This window comes from Procambarus clarkii, chromosome 44 (genome assembly GCF_040958095.1).
Source record: "Procambarus clarkii isolate CNS0578487 chromosome 44, FALCON_Pclarkii_2.0, whole genome shotgun sequence".
Lineage (NCBI taxonomy): Eukaryota > Metazoa > Arthropoda > Malacostraca > Decapoda > Cambaridae > Procambarus > Procambarus clarkii.
This window is the reverse complement of record NC_091193.1, coordinates 26,440,748-26,464,385: the sequence shown is the minus strand read 5'-3', so window position 1 is coordinate 26,464,385 and position 23,638 is coordinate 26,440,748. Positions and strand designations below refer to the sequence as shown.

General features: G+C 46.8%; 1 protein-coding gene across 1 annotated transcript in view; it reads left to right on the top strand.

Moving 5' to 3' along the window:
* The window catches only part of Reck (Reversion-inducing-cysteine-rich protein with kazal motifs), a 200,409-nt gene that overhangs the window by 131,036 nt on the left and 45,735 nt on the right, over positions 1-23,638 (top strand). Inside the window, exons 7-14 of the mRNA XM_069300855.1 lie at positions 356-489; positions 8,192-8,251; positions 8,365-8,864; positions 13,824-14,144; positions 14,939-15,057; positions 22,204-22,323; positions 22,548-22,677; positions 23,408-23,562. Of these exons, the coding sequence (XP_069156956.1) occupies positions 356-489; positions 8,192-8,251; positions 8,365-8,864; positions 13,824-14,144; positions 14,939-15,057; positions 22,204-22,323; positions 22,548-22,677; positions 23,408-23,562 (1,539 nt within the window). The remainder of the gene's footprint in view (positions 1-355; positions 490-8,191; positions 8,252-8,364; positions 8,865-13,823; positions 14,145-14,938; positions 15,058-22,203; positions 22,324-22,547; positions 22,678-23,407; positions 23,563-23,638) is intronic.

Below are 23,638 nucleotides of genomic sequence, written 5' to 3'. Positions count from 1 at the left end.
CATGACTGAACACCTGACTGTCACGACAGGCATGACTGAACACCTGACTGTCAACAGAGAGGTGCCACACACCTGACTAACACCAGAGAGGTGCCACACACTTGACTCATCAGAGAGGCACCACACACCTGACTGTCAACAGAGAGGCACCACACACCTGACTCATCAGAGAGGCACCACACACCTGACTGTCAACAGAGAGGCACCACACACCTGACTCATCAGAGAGGCACCACACACCTGACTGTCAACAGAGAGGCGCCACACACCTGACTGTCAACAGAGAGGCGCCACACACCTGACAAACACCAGGGAGGCGCCACACACCTGACTAACACCTGGTGGACGTCTCCAGCAGACCTGCACTGCTGCGCGGCCTCGGTGTCGTGGTCGTGTCGGGCGGCGTGTCGGGCCGTGCTCACCTCCCAGGCTCCTCAACAGGACATCCTCGACCAGCTGGAGGACGCCTGTGGCACTGTTGACCTGACGGTGAGTTGGGGGGCGCCGCCATCACCCTTATCACCATCACCGCCGTCATCACCATCACCGCCGTCATCACCATCACCGCCGTCATCACCATCACCACCGTCATCACCATCACCAACGTCATCACCATCACTGCCGTCATCACCATCACCGCCGTCATCACCATCACCATCACCGCCGTCATCACCATCACCATCACCGCCGTCATCACCATCGCCGTCATCACCATCACCACCGTCATCACCATCACCGCCGTCATCACCATCACCGCCGTCATCACCATCACCGCTGTCATCACCATCACCACCGTCATCACCATCACCAACGTCATCACCATCACCGCCGTCATCACCATCACCGCCGTCATCACCATCACCATCACCGCCGTCATCACCATCGCCGTCATCACCATCACCACCGTCATCACCATCACCGCCGTCATCACCATCACCGCCGTCATCACCATCACCGCCGTCATCACCATCACCACCGTCATCACCATCACCAACGTCATCACCATCACCGCCGTCATCACCATCACCGCCGTCATCACCATCACCATCACCGCCGTCATCACCATCGCCGTCATCACCATTACCATCACCACCGTCATCACCATCACCACCGTCATCACCATCACCACCGTCATCACCATCACCACCGTCATCACCATCACCGCCGTCATCACCATCACCAACGTCATCACCATCACCACCGTCATCACCATCACCGCCGTCATCACCATCACCAACGTCATCACCATCACCGCCGTCATCACCATCACCAACGTCATCACCATCACCGCCGTCATCACCATCACCAACGTCATCACCATCACCGCCGTCATCACCATTACCATCACCACCGTCATCACCATCACCAACGTCATCACCATCACCGCCGTCATCACCATCACCGCCGTCATCACCATCACCACCATCACCACCGTCATCACCATATCTTTGTGATATAGTTCAGTACAAGATAACAGGTGCAAGAGTGAGGATGGTGGGAGTGTCATCATGTGGTGTGTTGCGGAGAGCGAGACCAAACTTGCCAACATGACCAACTAATTAAACACAAGAGCAGCTGTTTCTTGGAGTAAAGTGTGTCTCTGTGTTCCTCCCAACACCCAAACTTTCCGTCTACTTACGGCTCTGAGGAAAGTGAGTCGCTATCAGGTAATGAATGCATGAGTAGCTATCAGGTAATGAATGCATGAGTCGCTATCACGTAATGAATGCATGAGTCGCTATCAGGTAATGAATGCATCAAGATATCGGAACAACATGTATAAAATTTCATTTACTTTTACTGTCTGACAGCCTCTTTGTTCAGCGGGTCGCACTTACAGCGAGGGTTCGAGTCACTCAGACTCCTCAGCTCGAGCTTAATTCAAGTGTTTCATGAATAGTGTTAAGAGGAGGATAGAGCGAGACACTTAACATAGTCCAGGAACATAGATAAAGAAGGAAGAGACGAGAAAACTAGTAATAGAGAGACGGGAGAGGGCGAGGAGGAGGGTTGGAAGCTCCGCGAGTGATAAACACATCCCAACTCAACGCTTGCTAACAGTCTTTGTGTATCACAGTAATGTCTTAACAACTCTTGTGTCAGGGAAGATAATGTTGGCGTGAGCAAATGTGAGCCCTTGACAAGTTCCTTCAGAATGTTTGTTCTGGGAACACGACCTGCTGGCGTACAGTCGCCAGCTGTCTGCCTCAGTTCGTGGCGGCGGCCACAGCCTCGTCGGGGATAGAGGTGGCGCCAGTTCCAGGTAAGGTCCAGGTAAACAAACAGCTCGGCGCCACCACGCTCACAGCGCCTGTGTGTTGCCCGACTCCCGGCGCCAAGCTCACAGCGCCTGTGTGTTGCCCGACTCCCGGCGCCAAGCTCACAGCGCCTGTGTGTTGCCCGACTCCCGGCGCCAAGCTCACAGCGCCTGTGTGTTGCCCGACTCCCGGCGCCAAGCTCACAGCGCCTGTGTGTTGCCCGACTCCCGGCGCCAAGCTCACAGCGCCTGTGTGTTGCCCGACTCCCGGCGCCAAGCTCACAGCGCCTGTGTGTTGCCCGACTCCCGGCGCCAAGCTCACAGCGCCTGTGTGTTGCCCGACTCCCGGCGCCAAGCTCACAGCGCCTGTGTGTCGTCCAACTCCCGGCGCCAAGCTCACAGGAGCTGTGTTGCGTGACTCCCACCACTGCATGGCCATTCCTCTCGAACGTGTCGTTTACAGTCACAACAGCCGCCGGGAAAACGACTGTGAGGCTTGTAGACTTTGCCAGTTAAATGCGCTCGTAATTCTTCTTTAAATAAGCAGCGGAGAAGGCTGAGCTTGACAAGACACTTCACTGTGACGGCCATGTGGTGAACCAGAGTCCCAGACCTCGGTCCTGTACACCATTACCCAACTTAACCTTTTACTTTAATGGATCAAGCTTGTCATAGCAGTAGATTTAGTTATATATATATATATATATATATATATATATATATATATATATATATATATATATATATAACTATATATATATAACTATATATATATAACTATATATATATAACTATATATATATAACTATATATATAACTATATATATATATATATATATATATATATATATATATATATATATATATATATATATATATATATATATATATGACAATGTCAGACCACGGAGGAAAAATGAAACAGGAAATTTCCTTAAGTACTTTCGTATATTAAATACATCTTCAGAAGGTCCTTCTGAAGATGTATTTAATATACGAAAGTACTTAAGGAAATTTCCTGTTTCATTTTTCCTCCGTGGTCTGACATTGTCACATTCTTAATCACGTGTTTATTTTCGTGATATACACACACACATATATATATATATATATATATATATATATATATATATATATATATATATATATATATATATATATATGACAGTGTCAGACCACGGAGGAAAATTGAAACAGGAATTTCCTTAAGTACTTTCGTATATTAATACATCTTCAGAAGGAGTGGTTTTATAGGTCGAGTGCTGGGCATAAATAGGCAGGAGAGAAAGGTGGAGTGAAGTGAGGTACAATAAGTGGACACAAATATGAGCCGCACAAAAACTGCAGAGGGCCTATTGGCCCATCCGATGCAGCTCCCATTCATAACCACACACAGGCCCACACATGGGTAATCATAGCATAGGATAGTAAATATTTACAATGAATTAGTGAGACAAATGTGTTCCAATGATCCTACTTAAATCGCCCTTTAATTGATCTATTAAAAATGGATCTAAGTTATATAAACCACTGCTAATGTTCAAATTACTTTCTTTTGTGATCTGTATCAAAGCAGATTCAATTATGTTTCTGTTATAGGTGCTTTTACAATTCGGTATTGAAGACGCCATCTCCCAATCAATTTGGTGATCATCTTCTGACAGATGAACAAACAAAGCATTAGACAATTGGCCATGTCTTACTGAGTATTTATGTTGCGAAATTCTACATTTCAAATCTTTAGATGTTTGCCCAACATAGAACTTATTACATTCTTTACAAGGTACTTTATAAATGACACAATTATCACTACGAGGGCTGTTCCTAACTAATAGCTTACCAACAGTGTTTTCGTAACTAAACAACACATGTATATTAAAAAGTTTCAAGGCCTTGACAATATTCTCAAACCCAGAGAAATATGGTAAACATAACACATTCTTTGGGCGAGCTCTTTCACTGCATATATTATTATAATATGTACGACGTGCTTTGCTACGGCAAACTTCCAGAAAACTCAGTGGATAACAAAGCTTGAGACCAATAGAATCAATATTCTTAAACTTTTCGTCTAAGAATTCTGGACTCACAACTCGAAGAGCTCTTATATACATTGAAGAAAAAATTGACTTTTTCACATTGAATCTATGTCCTGAAAAATAGTGAACATAAGATAAATTATTCGTAGGTTTTCTGTAGACACTAAACTTTAGTGAAGAATCTTCCCTATGAACAAGTACATCTAGGAATGGCAAACATTTCTCAATTTCAGTCTCCATAGTAAATTTTATAGAGGTGACTTGGTCATTAAGTTTGGCTACAAATTCGTCTGTGTTTACATCTGTAGGCCATATACACAAAATATCATCAACATATCTAAACCATGGAATGATTCCAGGAGTTATTTTTGAAACAAACTCGAACCCATACTGCTAGGAGCATTTTGCAACTGGTGTACAGGGCACCTAATCCACTCGACCATCACAACCGGACAAAAGACGATGGTAGCCGAGGCTATTTGCCCATCAGCCCGCCGGCATTCTGATGGTAATCTTGGGCATAGTATTTTATCAAATCACCTCATTCTTTGGGGCACACGTGAGGAACACAAATGCGAACAAGCCTGAATGGTCCCCAGGCATACATGTAACTGAAAACTCACACCCCAGAAGTGACTCGAACCCATGACAAAAGACAGAACATGAATCAATGGGTATATTGCATATTTGCTGCTTCTATATTGCTCTTGCTGCTTCTATATTTTTTCGGGGTCTTGAAGTGGGTAGAATATAGTTGTGTTAATTGACTGTTGATTGCTGGTGTTGACTTTTTGATGTGTAGGGCCTCGCTGATGTTGAATCTCCTGCTATTGCTGTCTCTATCGATGATTTCTGTGTTGCTTGTTAAGATTTCTCTGGTGATGGTCTGGTTGTGAGAAGAGATTATATTTTCCTTGATGGAGCCCTGTTGTTTGTGCATTGTTAATCGCCTGGAAAGAGACGTTGTTGTCTTGCCTACATACTGAGATCTTTGGGGCTGACAGTCGTCAAGTGGTCACATGAAGGCATAGACGACATTGGTTTCTTTCAAGACATTCTGTTTGGTGTCTGGAGAGTATTATGAGTAGGTTGGTCGTTTCTTTGTTTTTGTAGTAAATTGTCAATTGTATCTTCTGATTTTTGTCTGTGGGGATAACGTTCCTAATAATAATATCTTTCAGGACACTTTCCTCCGTTTTATGAGCCGTCAAAAATAAATTCCTGTAAAACAGTCCAATAGGGGGTACAAGTGTTGTGTTAGTTGACTCTTCAGAGGTTGCATGGCGTTTCACCTTTCTTTTTATGACGTCTTCAACATAACCGTTAGAGAAGCCATTGTTGACTAGGACCTGCCTTACCCTACAGAGTTCTTCGTCGACCTGCTTCCAACCAGAGCTGTGAGTGAGAGCCCGGTCGACGTAAGCGTTGACAACACTCCTCTTGTATCTGTCTGGGCAGTCAATATTGGCATTAAGGCATATTCCTATGTTTGTTTCCTTTGTGTAGACTGCAGTGTGGAAGCCACCATTCCTTTTCGTGACTGTTTTATCTAGAAATAGTGTAATGGTGGTTGGTGTATGGAGGGGTGAAGGGAGATAGCATAGGAGAGGGAAGGGTCAGAGGTAGAGAAGAGCTGGAGAGAGAGAGATGAGTGAAGGAGAGAGAGAGTGAGGGAAAGAGATGGAGAGGGAGAGGGAAATGAGAGTATGAGGGCAAGCAGGAGGGGGGAGGAGGAGGGGGGTCAATGTTGGAGAGTGCTGGGGAAGGGTTTGGTGTGGTTATGGATGAGTTTATAGTTGGGATGGTATTAGGTGAGAGGTTTTAGCCCGGGGGGGGGGCCGCTAATCACATATAGGTGTGAAAACTAGTACCCAGATGAGCCATATATTGTCTCAAGACTAGTTTTCGTTTTTTTAGCTTACATCCAAGACTAATTATTATATTAAAAGAACACTGTACACCGTATCATTGACTCGAGAGGCTCTTACCGTGCACATCAACCCCCAGTGCACAACTAGGTGATTTCTGAAGTGTTCCGCAATGTTGTCGTCACTGTAGGCCTTGTTGATGCTCACACCACTGCCAGGTGCCTGCTCACTCCCACCTTCCACTATATCTCATCAGATATGCAGTTTCTTCTTCCCCCTTAGCACTGGTCTAGCCCTAGTGTTACATGTTATGACAGCTTGCTTTACTCTTCACTATCACTATCATAGCTAGTTATGTTCACACTGAGCATGAATTTGCAACCGTGGCAGCAATGGTGTCTGTGGTGGCACTGATGTCGTACCCCTAGTTTATTGACTAATTCGCACAGTCACAGTCACTGACATTGCTTTTTCATAACTGGTGTGTTAAACTTCATAATATCACTATGCAATGATTTTTCTCCATATCACTCAGATGTCCTGAGTTATGAATACTTTTTTGAGGAGCGCAGGCATACGTGTCTTCCCTCTCTGTGCCCTCCCTACTGTGTGTGTGTCTGTGCTTGTACTCACCTAGTTGTGTTTGCGGGGGTTGAGCTCTGGCTCTTTGGTCCCGCCTCTCAACTGTCAATCAACAGGTGTACAGATTCCTGAGCCTATTGGGCTCTATCATATCTACACTTGAAACTGTGTATGGAGTCAGCCTCCACCACATCACCCCCTAATGCATTCCATTTGTCAACCACTCTGACACTAAAAAAGTTTTTTCTAATATCTCTGTGGCTCATTTGGGTACTCAGTTTCTACCTGTGTCCCCTTGTGCGTGTTCCCCTTGTGTTAAATAGACTGTCTTTATCTACCCTATCAACTCCCTTCAGAATCTTGAATGTGGTGATCATGTTCCCCCTAACTCTTCTGTCTTCCAGCGAAGTGAGGTTTAATTCCCGTAGTCTCTCCTCGTAGCTCATACCTCTCAGCTCGGGTACTAGTCTGGTGGCAAACCTTTGAACCTTTTCCAGTTTAGTCTTATCCTTGACTAGATATGGACTCCATGCTGGGGCTGCATACTCCAGGATTGGCCTGACATATGTGGTATACAAAGTTCTGAATGATTCTTTACACAAGTTTCTGAATGCCGTTCGTATGTTGGCCAGCCTGGCATATGCCGCTGATGTTATCCGCTTGATATGTGCTGCAGGAGACAGGTCTGGCGTGATATCAACCCCCAAGTCTTTTTCCTTCCCTGACTCTGTGTGTGTGTGTCTGTGCGTGTGTGTGTGCGAGCGTGTGTGCGTGTGTGCTTGCGAGCGTGTGTTCATGCGCATGTTTAGTGGGCTCGCTGGATAGTTGACCGTGGAAGTTAACACATCACTGCAGAATTCTACCAAATGCTTCAAATTTAGTCTTGTCTAAGCACAAAGTTGGCTTACAGCGGCCATCCTGCCCACCAGCACGGAGTCTGGACAACAATCTTCAGGTCATCTCAGAACGATGCAAACCATTCCTCAAGACAACATCTTGTGTTGCTATACTTAATTTCTAATGTATCAGAGCCTCAATATTGTATTTAGACAATTTGACTGTATACTGTTGTTGCACGGGTTGTTATATATATTTGAAATCGAAGAGGAATCCTTCTAAGTGGTTATGGGGTCACTTCCGTCCTAGTGGTTTATGATCGTTATCATTTAATGGTCTATTTCTCAAATAACTATATATCAACTACCTGCCGATTGGTGGCTAATTTACCAACATTCCAAGATGAATTAATACTTCATTCCTTTTCTCACCTTTGTTTCCTCTTAATTATCTTGTTGTGTCTTATATTTTCTGTTTTTTTATTGTGCGAATCCAATTAACATTTTGCAACAGAAAGAGAATCTAAATATTTTGGAGGTTTAGTTTATTATTGAATTTTTACATTGAATTTTGATAGTGATGTGAGCCCTTGTATCTTGTTTTGACAGAATGGGGTGTGGAAGTGTCTGTTTCGTCAGAGTGATGCAGCTGTCCCGGAGGTCAGACAGGTAGGTCACCTGCACATGTGTCTCCACACCTGGGGCACACATGTACTCTTGAACCACATTTTTTATTGGTATCATTAACATAGGGTTCAAAGGGTATCAATTTACTGTTTCAGGTGTCCAAGCTGGGTCGGCTTGGACTGGATGCAGCGAAACTCGGCTGCTGCAAGAGAGCAGTGTCCGCGGAGTGCCAAGGGCTGTGTGTGCGTGCCTTCTCCAAGGAGTGGGGTAGGGCATGGGACGCCCTCCACACCTCCTGCCTCACTCGCCCTCAGGAGTCCACCCTCTTTGCCTGCCTGGCAGAGGCAGACGCCCCGTGTCAACAAGGATGTTCCGGTCTGTCTTTCTGCAGCAACTTCAATCACCGACCCAACCATCTCTTTCGCTCCTGCAACTCTCGCGCTGACGCCGCTGCACAGGAGGACCTGCAGCTCTGGGAGGAGAGCTTGACACTCAGCCTGCCTGGTCTGGCCGCCTCAGTGCCACTTAAGAGTGTGAAGGAGTGCCAGGGAGAGTTGTGGAGAGCCGTGGCCTGCTCACTACACCTGCGGCCGTGTCATCCCACCTCGCTCACCAACACCATCTGCTGGAACGACTGCGTTAGACTCCTCTCGAGGTCAGTACTTGGTGTTGACACAGGAAAGGTATCATCTCCTATGTTATAGCTTCCTTCCATTACTGTCATCCTCAGTGTCGACTGGAGCAGTGAGCACACCCTCTGTTGTTTTTGTTGCCTTTACCTGAGCCTCTGTTGTTGACACAACATCTGATAGTGCTGTTATTTATCATGGGTATTATTATTTCAACTACTACAACTGTTACTACTTCTGCTACTAATATTGCTACTCATTATATGTATTGCTACTTCACTGAGCATCCACACATCACCAATGGTTCATTTAGTAAGTAATGTGAACTTGTGCTTTAGAGTTTAGACTCACACAGGATAGCCATTATGCAAGAGCATAAGAAGGTTGTGATGCGTTGTGTTGTAGACTGTGAAGGTTTTTAATTTGGTTTGGTTGTAGAAGATGTAGTGGTCTGTGGATTAGGGAGCGTGATGTGGGATACATTTCTGGTGTTTGTGAAATAGTTTGTGTTCGTGGTACGATGGTCTCTCCTCCTTCATCGCCACTAGCACCGAGAAGTATCCCAGTCACACGTGAAGCAGGGAGATTACGCACACACCCCGGTCATGTACTCCGTGAGGAGTGGGATCAGACCAATGGTCCTCCGAGCCGCAGTCTCTTCACGACCGCCAATGCATAGGGCTCAGTACCCTCGGCTTAGAGCTCACAAAATAACTCTCAAAGGTCGCCAACCAAGCCAGCTTATTCTACCGCTGCAAGGTAAACTTCTACAATGTAATGGTACTAAGTCCCAGCTCAAGCTTAGATGGTGGTACTCCTACTCAGTTATAAGCCCAGGTAAATAGTTTACAAAGTAAAGATGGGGACCTAATACCCAACACAATAATAAAAAGAACATACGTTTACTAACAATATTTAAATCTGCTTGTGGCAAACAAAATTCTGGTGACAGTTTCGTTATGGCAACACTTCGAAATTCAAAACAATAAAGGCAACACTTCCCAAATTCCTCTCTGCTGCAAGTTAATAATGTCTTCTAGCATCATATGTAATGGGTTCACATTTAATACACTGACGGTAAACTGAACCACAGCATTGGATACTAATGAGTAAAATTTAATACAAATAAACACTTAGTCAACTTAAAGTTAAGATACTCTCTGTATTAATAACTGGCAGCCTTGGCCTTCTGGATCAAATCAAATGTACACCAAAATGAGCACACTTGAGTATACCTGAGTATATATATATATGTATCCTGACTCTCACGAATAATCAATAAAGTAAACTCCGTAATCACAAGAGTAACACCTTGCAATACTTCTGGGGTTCCAGGTCCCCACGGCCCGGTCCCTGACCAGGCCTCCTGGTTGATGGTCTGGTCAACTTGGCTGCTGGACGCGGCTACTCGCAGTCACTGAATAGTCTAGTACAACGGGTATAGAGAGGTATTGGTCTACCTTTGATGGACTGTATACTCGTCACTCTTGTCTCGGCTGTTGTGGTTGGCAGAAGGGTCACTAGAGCATCCTCTTGATCTTGGTTGATCATCTCCAATCATCCTTGTTGCATCACAGTGGTAGAGCCGACAGAGGGCCCCACACACTCTTTGCTCCCATGTACTGGCTTACTGGTCTACTGACGGCTCCCACGTTACAAGGACAGTTCCTTGAGGCTGCACCCAGCCACTTGGGCTGGACGGTCTCGTGACGGTCTCGCTTCATGCAGGTTGGAGTTCAATCCCCGACCGTCCAAGTGGTTGGGCACCATTCTTTCCTCCACGTCCCATCCCAAATCCTTTATCCTGCCCCGTTCCCAGTGCTGTGAAGTCGTAATGGCTTGGCACTTTCCCCGGATAGTAGTTCCATGAGGTTACACTCTTCCAGGTTCCCCTCACAACCAGCCAACAGTTGACCAGGACAACCTCCGTTTGCCTCAGGTCTCTCCAACCCCAGAAGTGGCTCTTGGGTCACTGAGTTGGCCGCGTCTTGCTGGAGTGACAAATGGTGCGTCCGTTCTGATGAACACCTGGAGAGAAGTGATGCTTCTTTGACTCCCGCACCCACAACACGTCGGTGACGTTACGTCAGGCGATGGCATGTTCTCATTGGCTTCGCCTCCGTTGACCAGCCAGTCACAATTTCAACATTCGTGGAGACCTAGTGTCCTCGCTGCCGGTCTGGTTTCGGCGGGATTCGCTCCCTCCTGAGCCTGGATGTGTCAGCCATCTTGCCTCTCCCAGGCTGCATTCCTAACCGGTCTCCACCCATCTTGTAACCAACATTACATAAAATCCTAGGGTCATTCTGCTCCTTAAACATAACAAAATATAACTATGAGGCTTCTAGAATCAGCCTATGTATAAGGGAGAGTATGACTATAGGCAGGAGAGGGAATGTATCTTGCCGGGCCAACGTAACATGTTGTAGTGCCCAACAAGATGTGGGATATCTGGGGCTTGACTCATATATTCAATTATTTACTTATTTGATTTAATAAATCAAAGGACCACCCACTTTTGAGAAAAGAGGGAAAACTAATAAAAGTGATCATTAGAATAACACTAGAGAACCAGTGTCTATGGATAATTATTAAAAGGATAATCACTTGAAATAATGAATGGACTGTATTATTAATTAATTAAAGTCAGAGCCTCAGAGACCTACATTGGGGGGTATTTCTAGAAATTCATATACATCTAGGAACCAGTGTGGTTCGCCACCAGTTCATTGTTGAGTAAATGATATAATATATCTAAACTACTATAGATTCAAATATGAGAACTCAAATTGTGAATATTAAAGATCATGAATTACTGAGCAACAGTCAGAGTAAACACATTAATTACCAATCATCATTTCTGGTAACAATCTATTCAATGCAAAGATTCTACAGGAATTATATAAGAATCAAAAATCATATTAAATAAATTTGTACGAAAAATGTCTTAGCTTTAAGACGATTTCTGTAACATCATTTCGTCATTCGTCCTCGTGTTCACAGGATCTCCACAAAGAAAGAACTCGAGGTGAATATCACGAATGAAGAGAAACAACTTGATGACTCCTCGCATACACGCTGAAATCAGAAAAATTTAAGTAGCATTTGAATAGGCTACGTTTTATTTTCAATATTCATGAAAACGGAGGAAATTGCCGAACTTTTACTAACGTTGTATATTGGGTATCCTCGCTATATGACGACAAACTACTCACAAATATATAATCTAGGATGATGCATCAAACGAGAAACATATACTTATCGTGAGCGTATTGAATACTGAGGTCTGCCGGAACCGCGTCAGCCAGTCCCTGACGTCCACTGCTGTGTACGTGTAATTACGGGTCTTGGCTTCAATTGTTGACGCGTTATTAACTGGCTGGGCACTATAGAACACGTGGATAAGTAATTATTAACTGTTGACCGAGTATCAGTGTAATTCTTGCCAATAAATTCCCCAGTCACTACCACATGTCTCGCCACTCTTCACGCCAGGGATGCCCTCTCTCGCACAATGGCGTCGCCGCCTCCCTCAACCCGTCTCTCGCATTCACCACAGAAATTATTAATCACGAATAATTCTTTTCCTCGTAATTATGGATGTAATACGTTAATGAGAACTGGGTTGCAATTATAGGGATTTAAATATTATCATATTCTCGTTTTATGGCGTCTAACGAGAAATGGAGAAGATTTTATTTTCTCCATGACATTCTTACGTAACAGAAAGGACTGCTACTACATAACAATTTTAGTTAATAACTCTCGGTTTTAGATTATCGGGATTCATATTATCTGTAAGTAATTATTACACGGAATACTGATAATTTTAGAGAACCACATTCAATTCTCTAACCCATTGGTAATAAATGTGTCTAACTGGACATTATCTGATGCAATGGTGCTACTCGATTTCATGAGAATTCTAGCATTAATACGCAGATGCAATGGTTAATTTATGTTGACACTACCGTTAGTGAAATTAGTAACTACTGTAGTTAGTATATAATGATAATAATAATTTATTATAATACAATAGTGGTTTATTAGTGTTGGAAATTTCCAACACAAGGTGTAGTAGCCTAGTTATGCTAGTGAGGGATTGATTGAGTTTCAGGTCTTTGCCCCTGCCTCTCGACGTTGGTCCAACAGGTTCCAGAGCTCTGTATAGAGTCTGCCTCCACCACTTCACTATCTAGCTCAGTACATTTGATTACAACTCAGATATTTAGCAGATTATTCTAATATCGTTGTGGCTCATTCTGAGGAATGTTTGTGCATGTGCTGTCTTGTCCGTGACCACCCGTGTCTGCCCTGATCTGTACACGTGTGGCCTTGTCCGTGACCACCCGTGTCTGCTCTGATCTGTACACGTGTGGCCTTGTCCGTGACCACCCGTGTCTGCCCTGATCTGTACACGTGTGGCCTTGTCCGTGACCACCCGTGTCTGCCCTGATCTGTACACGTGTGGCCTTGTCCGTGACCACCCGTGTCTGCTTTGATCTATACACGTGTGGCCTTGTCCGTGACCACCCGTGTCTGCTCTGATCTGTACACGTGTGGCCTTGTCCGTGACCACCCGTGTCTGCCCTCATCTGTACACGTGTGGCCTTGTCCGTGACCACCCGTGTCTGCTTTGATCTATACACGTGTGGCCTTGTCCGTGACCACCCGTGTCTGCTCTGATCTGCACACGTGTGGCCTTGTCCGTGACCACCCGTGTCTGCCCTGATCTGTACACGTGTGGCCTTGTCCGTGACCACCCGTGTCTGCCCTGATCTGTACACGTGTGGCCTTGTCCGTGACCACCCGTGTCTGCCCTGATCTGTACACGTGTGGCCTTGTCCGTGACCACACGTGTCTGCCCTGATCTGTACACGTGTGGCCTTGTCCGTGACCACCCGTATCTGCCCTGATCTACTTTCACCATTCCATTGTAATTGTCGCCAGCACAAGTGACTACAGCACAAATGTATGCTTAACAGGTGTGTGCGCGAGCCAGTGGTGGGGGAGGGGGAGATGACAGCAGGGGCGGTGTGCGACGCCCTCAGCCCTCTGCCAGGGGCGCCCTGCGTCTCCCTCGCCGCCTTCCTCAGCCCCTCACCCCTGCCCAACGAGCCTCCCTGGAGGGCGCCCACCTCCCCCTGCCGCCTGGACCCCTGCCCGGCCCGCCACCTCTGCACCGTCAACAGTGAGTGTCGCCCTGGGGAGCCCTGCCGACCCTACCTGTGTACCCCTGCCTGCCACCTGGGGGAGGTCTCCAGCGTCGCCGTGCCCGTCGGCGCCTTCGTCAGTGTCCCATCCAGGCACGTCTCCTCTGTATTCATACTTACAGCATTTGTGTGTATTATTTGCTGCATATAGTTGACATAGTGATGTATTTCATCTATACAGTTTCCACCTCATCAGAACACCCCCTTTCCCTCCCCACACACTTCCCCCCAGCCCCACAGAACACCCCCTTCCCCCAGCCCCACAGAACACCCCCTTCCCCCAGCCGAACAGAACACGCCTTTCCCCCAGCCCCACAGAACACCCCCCTTCCCTCAACCCCACAGAACACCCCCTTCCCCCAGCCCCACAGAACACCCCCTTCCCCCAGCCCCACAGAACACCCCCTTTCCCCAGCCCCACAGAACACCCCCTTCCCCCAGCCCCACAGAACACCCCTTCCCCCAGCCCCACAGAACACCCCCTTCCCCCAGCCCCACAGAACACCCCCTTTCCCCAGCCCCACAGAACACCCCCTTCCCCCAGCCCCACAGAACACCCCTTCCCCCAGCCCCACAGAACACCCCCTTCCCCCAGCCCCACAGAACACCCCCTTCCCCCAGCCCCACAGAACACCCCTTCCCCCAGCCCCACAGAACACCCCCTTCCCCCAGCCCCACAGAACACCCCCTTCCCCCAGCCCCACAGAACACCCCCTTCCCCCAGCCCCACAGAACACCCCCTTCCCCCAGCCCCACAGAATACCCCTTCCCCCAGCCCCACAGAACACCCCCCCCCCCCTCCCATACCTCCCCACAGCACAACACAGCCAACTATTCCGCCCATCAGGATACCCCCACAACTTACAGTGCCTCTTTCCCTGCCACAGTTCCGGGGCGTCTGGGTGTGGGCGTGTGTGTGAGTGTGGGCGTGAGGGCGGCCTCCAGCACTGCCGCAACCATCCCTGTGTCAACCCCGCCCCTTGTTGGCTCCCCACCTCCAAGCTGGGTCAGGCACTGATGCTTCTCTTGTTTTGTATGTGTGTGTGTGTGTGTGTGTGTGTGTGTGTGTGTGTGTGTGTGTGTGTGTGTGTGTCTGTGTGTGTGCGTGTGCGTGTGCGTGTGCGTGTGTGTGTGTGTGTGTGCGTGTGCGTGTGCGTGTGCGTGTGTGTGTGTGTGTGTGTGCGTGTGTGTGTGTGTGTGTGTGTATGTGTGTGTGTGTGTGTGTGTGTGTGTGTGTGTGTGTGTGTGTGTGTGTGTGTGTGTGTGTGTGTGGTGGCTGTGGGTGGGTGTTTGTGGGTATGTGTAGGAGTGTGTACTCACCTAGTTGTACTCACCTAGTTGTGTCTGCAGGATCGAGCATTGACTCTTGGATCCCGCCTTTCGAGCATCGGTTGTTTACAGCAATGACTACTGTCCCATTTCCCTATCATACCTGGTTTTAAAATTATGAATAGTATTTGCTTCCACAACCTGTTCCTGAAGTGCATTCCATTTCCCCACTACTCTCACGCTAAAAGAAAACTTCCTAACATCTCTGTGACTCATCTGAGTTTCAAGCTTCCATCCATGTCCTCTCGTTCTGTTACTATTCCGTGTGAACATTTCGTCTATGTCCACTCTGTCAATCCCTCTGAGTATCTTATACGTTCCTATCATGTCCCCCCTCTCCCTTCTTCTTTCTAGTGTCGTAAGGCACAGTTCCCTCAGGCGCTCCTCATACCCCATCCTTCGTTGCTCTGGGACTAGTCTCGTTGCAAACCTCTGAAACTTTTCCAGTTTCATTATATGCTTCTTCAGATGGGGACTCCATGATGAGGCGGCATACTCTAAGACTGGCCTCACGTAGGCGGTGTAAAGCTCCCTAAATGCCTCCTTACTTAGGTTTCTGAATGATGTTCTAACTTTTGCCAGTGTAGAGTACGCTGCTGTCGTTATCCTATTTATATGTGCCTCAGGAGATAGATTAGGTGTTACGTCCACCCCCAGGTCTCTTTCGCGCGTCGTCACAGGTAGGCTGTTCCCCTTCATTGTGTACTGTCCCTTTGGTCTCCTATCTCCTAGTCCCATTTCCATAACTTTACATTTGCTCGTGTTGAATTCCAGTAGCCATTTCTCTGACCATCTCTGCAACCTGTTCAGGTCCTCTTGGAGGATCCTGCAATCCTCATCTGTCACAACTCTTCTCATCAACTTTGTGTCATCCGCAAACATCGACATGTAGGACTCTACGCCTGTAAACATGTCGTTAACATATACAAGAAATAGAATTGGTCCCAGCACCGATCCTTGTGGTACTCCACTTGTTACTGTTCGCCAGTCCGACTTCTCGCCCCTTACCATAACTCTTTGGCTCCTTCCTGTTAGGTAGTTCCTTATCCATGCTAGGACCTTTCCCCCCACCCCCGCCTGCCTCTCGAGCTTGAACAGCAGTCTCATGTGTGGTACTGTATCAAAGGCTTTTTGGCAGTCCAGAAATATGCAGTCTGCCCAACCATCTCTGTCCTGTCTTATCCTCGTTATTTTATCATAGAATTCCAGAAGGTTTGTTAGGCACGATTTTCCTGTCCAGAACCCATGTTGATGTTTGTTCACAAACCTAATGTTCTCCAGGTGTGCAACCAGTCGTAGCCTAATTATTCTTTCCAGTATTTTACAGGGGATGCTTGTCAGTGATACAGGTCTATAGTTAAGTGCCTCCTCCCTATCACCTTTCTTGAAGATCAGCACGACATTTGCCTTCTTCCAGCAACTGGGCAATTCTCCCGACATAAGTGACTCATTAAAGATCATTGCCAGAGGTACGCTGAGGGCCTGCGCTGCTTCTTTTAGTATCCATGGTGAAACTTTGTCTGGTCCAACTGCTTTAGTTGCATCTAGAGTTGTCAACTGTTTCATTACCTCCTCTGCTGTCACCTCTATATCTGATAGTCTTTCATCTAGGGTAACCCCTTCCAACAATGGGAGCTGCTCAGGCTCGGAAGTGAACACTCCATGGAAACTGGCATTCAGTGCCTCGCAGATTTCCTTATCACTTTCAGTATATGCCCCCTCTGTCTTCCTTAGTCTTGTCACTTGGTCGTTCACCGACATTTTTCTTCTTATATGACTGTTTAGTAACTTGGGTTGTTTTTTCGCTTTGATTGCAATATCGTTCTCATAGTCCCTTTCCGATGTTCGTCTTATGTTAATGTAATCGTTCCTAGCTCTGTTGCATCTGATCCTGTTGTCCTCTGTCCTTTGTCTTCTGTACTTCCTCCACTCCTGCTTGCTGGCCATTTTTGCTTCCTGACACTGTCTATGTGTGTGTGTGTGTTTATACTTACCTAGCTGTGCTTGTGGGGGTTGAGCTCTGGTTCTTTGGTCCTGCCTCTCAACTGTCAGTCAACTGGTGTACAGGTTCCTGAGCCTATTGGGCTCTATCATATCTACACTTGAAGCTGTGTATGGAGTCAGCCTCCACCACATCACTTCATAATGCATTCCATTTGTCTACTACTCTGACACTGAAAAAATTCTTTGTAATGTCTCTATGGCTCATTTGGGCACTCAATTTCCACCTGTGTCCCCTAGTGTGTGTGGCCCTTGTGTTAAATAGTCTGTCTTTATCTACCCTAGTAATTCCTCTGAGAATCTTTTATGTGGTTATCATGTCCTCTCTAACTCTTCTATCTCCCAGTGACGTGAGGTTTAATCCCCGTAGTCTCTCCTCGTAGCTCATACCCATCAGTTCGGCTACTAGTCTACAATCCTTTGAACCTTTTCCAGTTTAGTCTTATGCTTGACTAGATATGGACTCCATACTGGGGCCGCATATTCCAAGATTGATCTGACATATGTGGTATACAAAGTTCTGAAAGATTCCTTACACAAGTTTCTAAAGGCCGTTATTATGTTAGCCAACCTGGCATGTGCCGCTGATGTTATCCTCTTGATATGGGCTTCAGGGGACTGGTCTGGCGTGATATCAATCCCCAGGTCTTTCTCTCTCTCAGACCCTTGAAGTATTTCATTTCCCAAATGATACCTTGTATCTCGTCTTCTGTTTCCTACACCTATCTTCATTACATTACATTTGCTTTGGTTAAACTCTAACAACCATTTGTTCGACCATTCCTGCAGCTTGTCCAGGTCTTGTTGAAGCCTCAAGCTGTCCTCCTCTGTCTTAATCCTTCTCATAATTTTGGCGTCATCAGCAAACATTGAGAGGAATGAGTCTATACCCTCTGGGAGATCATTTACGTATATCAGAAACAGGATAGGTCCGAGTACAGAGCCTTGTGGGACTCCACTGGTGACTTCACGCCAATCTGAGGTCTCACCCCTCATCGTAACTCTCTGCTTCCTATTGCTTAGGTACTCCCTTATCCACTGGAGCGCCCTACCAGTTACTCCTGCCTGTTTCTCCAGCTTATGCATCAACCTTTTATGGGGAACTGTGTCAAAGGCTTTCTGACAGTCCAAAAAAATGCAGTCCGCCCATCCTTCTCTTTCTTGCTTAATCTTTGTCACCTGATCGTAGAATTGGGTTAAGCCTGTAAGGCAAGATTTACCCTCCCTGAACCCATGTTGATGGGTTGTCATGAAGTCTCGTCTCTCCAGATGTGTTACTGGTTTTTTTCTCATGATCTTCTCCATCACCTTGCATGGTATACAAGTTAAGGACACTGGCCTGTAGTTCAGTGCCTCTTGTTTGTCACCCTTTTTGTATATTGGGACCAAATTAGTCGTCTTCCATATGTCTGGTAGGTCTCCCATTTCCAGTGACCTACTGTACACTATGGAGAGTGGGAAGCAAAGTGCTCCTGCACACTCTTTCAGTACCCATGGCGAGATCCCGTCTGGACCAACAGCCTTTCTCACGTCCAGATCCAACAGATGTCTCTTGACCTCATCTCTTGTAATTTCGAACCCTTACATGCCCGCCTGGTTTGCTGCCACCTCTCCTAGCGCAGTGACATCACCTTGTTCTATTGTGAAGACCTCCTGGAACCTCATGTTAAGTTCTTCACACACCTCTTTGTCATTCTCTGTGTACCTGTCCTCACCCGTTCTAAGTTTTATCACCTGTTTCTTCACTGTTGTGACTGAGTAGTAGCTTTGGTTCGGTCTTAGCATTATTAGCTATATTATTTTCATACTTTTTCTCAGCTTCTCTTCTCACACTAACATACTCGTTCCTGGTTCTCTGGTATCTCTCTCTGCTTTCTGGTGTCCTGTTATTTCGGAAGTTCCTCCACGTTTTTTTGTTTAATTCTTTTGCTTTCATACAAGTCCTATTATACCATGGATTCTTCTTTTGCTTCTCTTTTTTTTCTGTCGGGCTGGGATAAACCTGTTTACTGCCTCCTAACACTTTTGGGTGACATAGTCCATCATGTCTTGTACGGACTTAGTTCTGAGTTCTGTGTCCCATTGTATATCCCTAAGGAATTTTTTCATCTCATAATTTCTCTTTCGTATGCCTGCCCCTTGTTTCCTAGTTCTTTTTTGGGGGAGATAAATCCTAGCTCTACCAGGTACTCAAAGTTCAATACACTGTGATCACTCATTCCCAAGGGCGCTTCCAACTTAACTTCCCTTATATCCCACTCACTTGGGTACATATCAGATCAAGCAAGGCTGGTTCAGCCTTTTTCCCCTGTCCTGTGTGTATTCACCTAGTTGTGTTTGTGGGGGTTGAGCTTTGCTCTTTCGGCCCGCCTCTCAACTGTCATTCAACTGTTTACTAACTACTTTTTTTTTTTCCTCACACCACACAAACACACACAGCCCAGGAAGCAGTACGTGACAGCTGACTAACTCCCTAACTAAGTTACGTAGTCCATCATGTCCTGTGTTGACTGTTCTCTGAGGTCTCCACCCTATTCTGTCCATCGCAGGTCTCGGACCTTCTGGTAATTTTCCTCTCCTCTCCTGTATGGGAGCCTCACACTCACACCCCTTGTTACACCTTTCTTTGGTCTTCAGTGTTACTATGTATTCAAAGACTAAATCATAGTGGTCACTGGTTCCTATTGGCATTTCATGGTCAATGTTTTCAATGTCCATGTCAGTGTTTGTGAAGACTAGGTCTAGCCTAGCTGGCTGGTCACCATTCCTTCTCCTTGTTTCCTCCCACACATGTTGCATCAGTAAGTTCCTCTCTACTACTTCTACAAGCTTTGCTCTCCATGTCTCATCCCCTCCTCTTGGGTCCATTGTTCCCAGATGACTTGGACATGATTAAAGTTTATTTTTGTATTTACACATTTAGGTACATCGGCATTTGTGCAGCTGCCTAAGACTATTTGAAGGGGAGTACAGTGTTTCAAAAAGCTAGCTACGTGACACTAAAATATCCCCATCACAAAGGATGGCTAGTCATACAGAGGCATGTGATAAGTTGTCTGCACTGGCAGACTCTGTGTGCAATATGAGGATATCATCAACACAAGAGGGAACAAGGCAGCAGCAGTGGTACTAAAAGTCCCCATCTCGCAGGATGGTTAGTCATACAGGGCCATATGTTCAGTATGACTAACTTGTACTAGCAAATTTCCCATTGCAAGAAGTGTTGTATTCAGTCTATGTGCAGTTGTCTTCCACTTTTTGCGGGATATTCATTCATTCTCAGCTCGTAATTTCATATTCTTGCCTTAGTGTTGTGAGGTCCTCGGGAGGAGATTAACTACAACCACTTTCTCTCCCTCAGATGGAAGGATTATTACAGTGTAGTTCCTTTAGTTGCTGCCACCTGCCGCCACCAATCACCTTCCCTCAAAGATTAAGTGTTTTTACCAGCAGCGCCCCTCTCCTCCCCCCTCCCTCTCCCGCTCTACGTCCTCTTTGAAGTCTTTCAGTTCTCATTATCTGGTGTTATTCCCTTGGGAATATTGCGGTGCTAATCTTAGCAGCTAGTTTGGTCTCTATTATCTTAGTGTGCGTGTGTGTGTGTGTGTGTGTGTGTGTGTGTGTGTGTGTGTACTCACCTAGTTGTACGCACCTAGTTGTGTCTGCAGGATCGAGCATTGACTCTTGGATCCCGCCTTTCGAGCATCGGTTGTTTACAGCAATGACTCCTGTCCCATTTCCCTATCATACCTGGTTTTAAAATTATGAATAGTATTTGCTTCCACAACCTGTTCCTGAAGTGCATTCCATTTCCCCACTACTCTCACGCTAAAAGAAAACTTCCTAACATCTCTGTGACTCATCTGAGTTTCCAGCTTCCATCCATGTCCTCTCGTTCTGTTACTATTCCGTGTGAACGTTTCGTCTATGTCCACTCTGTCAATCCCTCTGAGTATCTTATATGTTCCTATCATGTCCCCCTCTCCCTTCTTCTTTCTAGTGTCGTAAGGCACAGTTTCCTCAGGCGCTCCTCATACCCCATCCCTCGTAGCTCTGGGACGAGTCTCGTTGCACACCTCTGAACCTTTTCCAGTTTCATTATATGCTTCTTCAGATGGGTACTCCATGATGAGGCGGCATACTCTAAGACTGGCCTTACGTAGGCGGTGTAAAGCGCCCTAAATGCCTCCTTACTTAGGTTTCTGAATGATTATCTAACTTTTGCCAGTGTAGAGTACGCTGCTGTCGTTATCCTATTTATATGTGCCTCAGGAGATAGATTAGGTGTTACGTAGGTGTGTGTGTGTGTGTGTGTGTGTGTGTGTGTGTGTGTGTGTGTGTGTGTGTGTGTGTGTGTGTATGGGTATGTGTGTGTGTGTGTGTGTGTGTGCGTGTAAGTGAATGAGAGAGAGGGGGAAATAATGGAATATAATATGAGAACTTTTGCCTTAATCAGCACCATTATGAGAAACATTATAACTGTCAACTATCATGTTTATAATACCTTTACTTATCTTTCCCATCTGTGTGTGTTATTCTTTCTCCTCTTTCCCATCTGCGTTCCCTTCCTCCACCCCCTCCCCCTCCTCTCCCTTCCTCGCTATTAATGCTTTTCTTCTAATGTTAATAATTAAATAAGTGTGTGCATGTATCCTCCCTCAGACCATGGACTGTATACATGTATCCTCCCTCAGACCATGGACTGTATACATGTATCCTCCCTCAGACCATGGACTGTATACATGTATCCTCCCTCAGACCATGGACTGTATACATGTATCCTCCCTCAGAACATGGACTGTATACATGTATCCTCCCTCAGAGCACGACACAGAGGTGGCCATAGGCTGTGTGGTGTGTAGCTGTCACGCCGGAGAGCTGAGCTGTGTCCCGCGCCCTGGGTGCCCTTCCCACCTGCTCCAGCCCCTCCCTCGCCACGAAGGTATACATGCAAACAAATATACGTATGTATAATACACCCTGACAGCATACATTTCATGTAAATCTATACATTCTGGCTTCAACTAAGTGCATTCCGGTCAGGAATGGTGTCTGAATGGTCCGGAGTATTCTATACTGCTAAGTAGACGCATACATACATACTCATACATAAATATACAGGTAATGTATCTTGCAACACCTACCCCCGCCTCTCCTCCTCTTCAGGCGTGGGCGTGGGGCCGGTGTGGGCGTCCCAGCAGGCGGCCGTGGGCGCCCTGCCCTGTGACTGTACCCGGCGCTGGGGGCCAGTCTGTGCTGGGAATGGTCGCACCTTCCCCTCGGAGTGTCTTGCTAGGTGAGTGTCTTGCTGGGTGAGTGTCCTGCTGGGTGAGTGTCTTGCTGGGTGAGTGTCATGCTGGGTGAGTGTCTTGCTGGGTGAGTGCCTTGCTGGGTGAGTGTCTTGCTAGGTGAGTGTCTTGCTGGGTGAGTGTCTTGCTGGGTGAGTGTCTTGCTGGGTGAGTGTCTTGCTGGGTGAGTGTCTTGCTGGGTGAGTGTCTTGCTGGGTGAGTGTCTTGCTGGGTGAGTGTCTTGCTGGGTGAGTGCCTTGCTGGGTGAGTGTCTTGCTGGGTGAGTGTCTTGCTGGGTGAGTGTCTTGCTGGGTGAGTGTCTTGCTGGGTGAGTGTCTTGCTGGGTGAGTGTCTTGCTGGGTGAGTGTCTTGCTGGGTGAGTGCCTTGCTGGGTGAGTGTCTTGCTGGGTGAGTGCCTTGCTGGGTGAGTGTCTTGCTGAGTGAGTGCTATACACCCTTTACCCCACTATACACTACACCCCACTATACACCCTACACCCCACTATACACCCTTTACCCCACTATACACTACACCCCACTATACACCCTACACCCCACTATACACCCTTTACCCCACTATACACTACACCCCACTATACACCCTACACCCCACTATACACACTACACCCCACTATACAGTGTAAACAGCAGCCGGCGGGCATCTGGGTATTGAGCCAGGTCTTGTTATCATCACATTATATCACCATAAAGTCAGATGTCTCCTTGGTGTGGGCGCAGGTGTGCGGGCGTGGAGGAGGGCCAATGGCGTGCGGGGGAGTGTGGGGCGTGGGAGGAGTGTGCAGGGGCGCGGTGTGGGCGTGGGGAGGCGTGCGTGCCGGCGCCAGCCACCTGCCTCACCCTCCCATCCACCCACTGTCCACAGCACCTTTGTGGTAAGTTGAACACCTCTACCTTCCTTACTCCTGCCTCTCACCTCTGTAATACTCTATATGCCACTGTGTTTGTCTT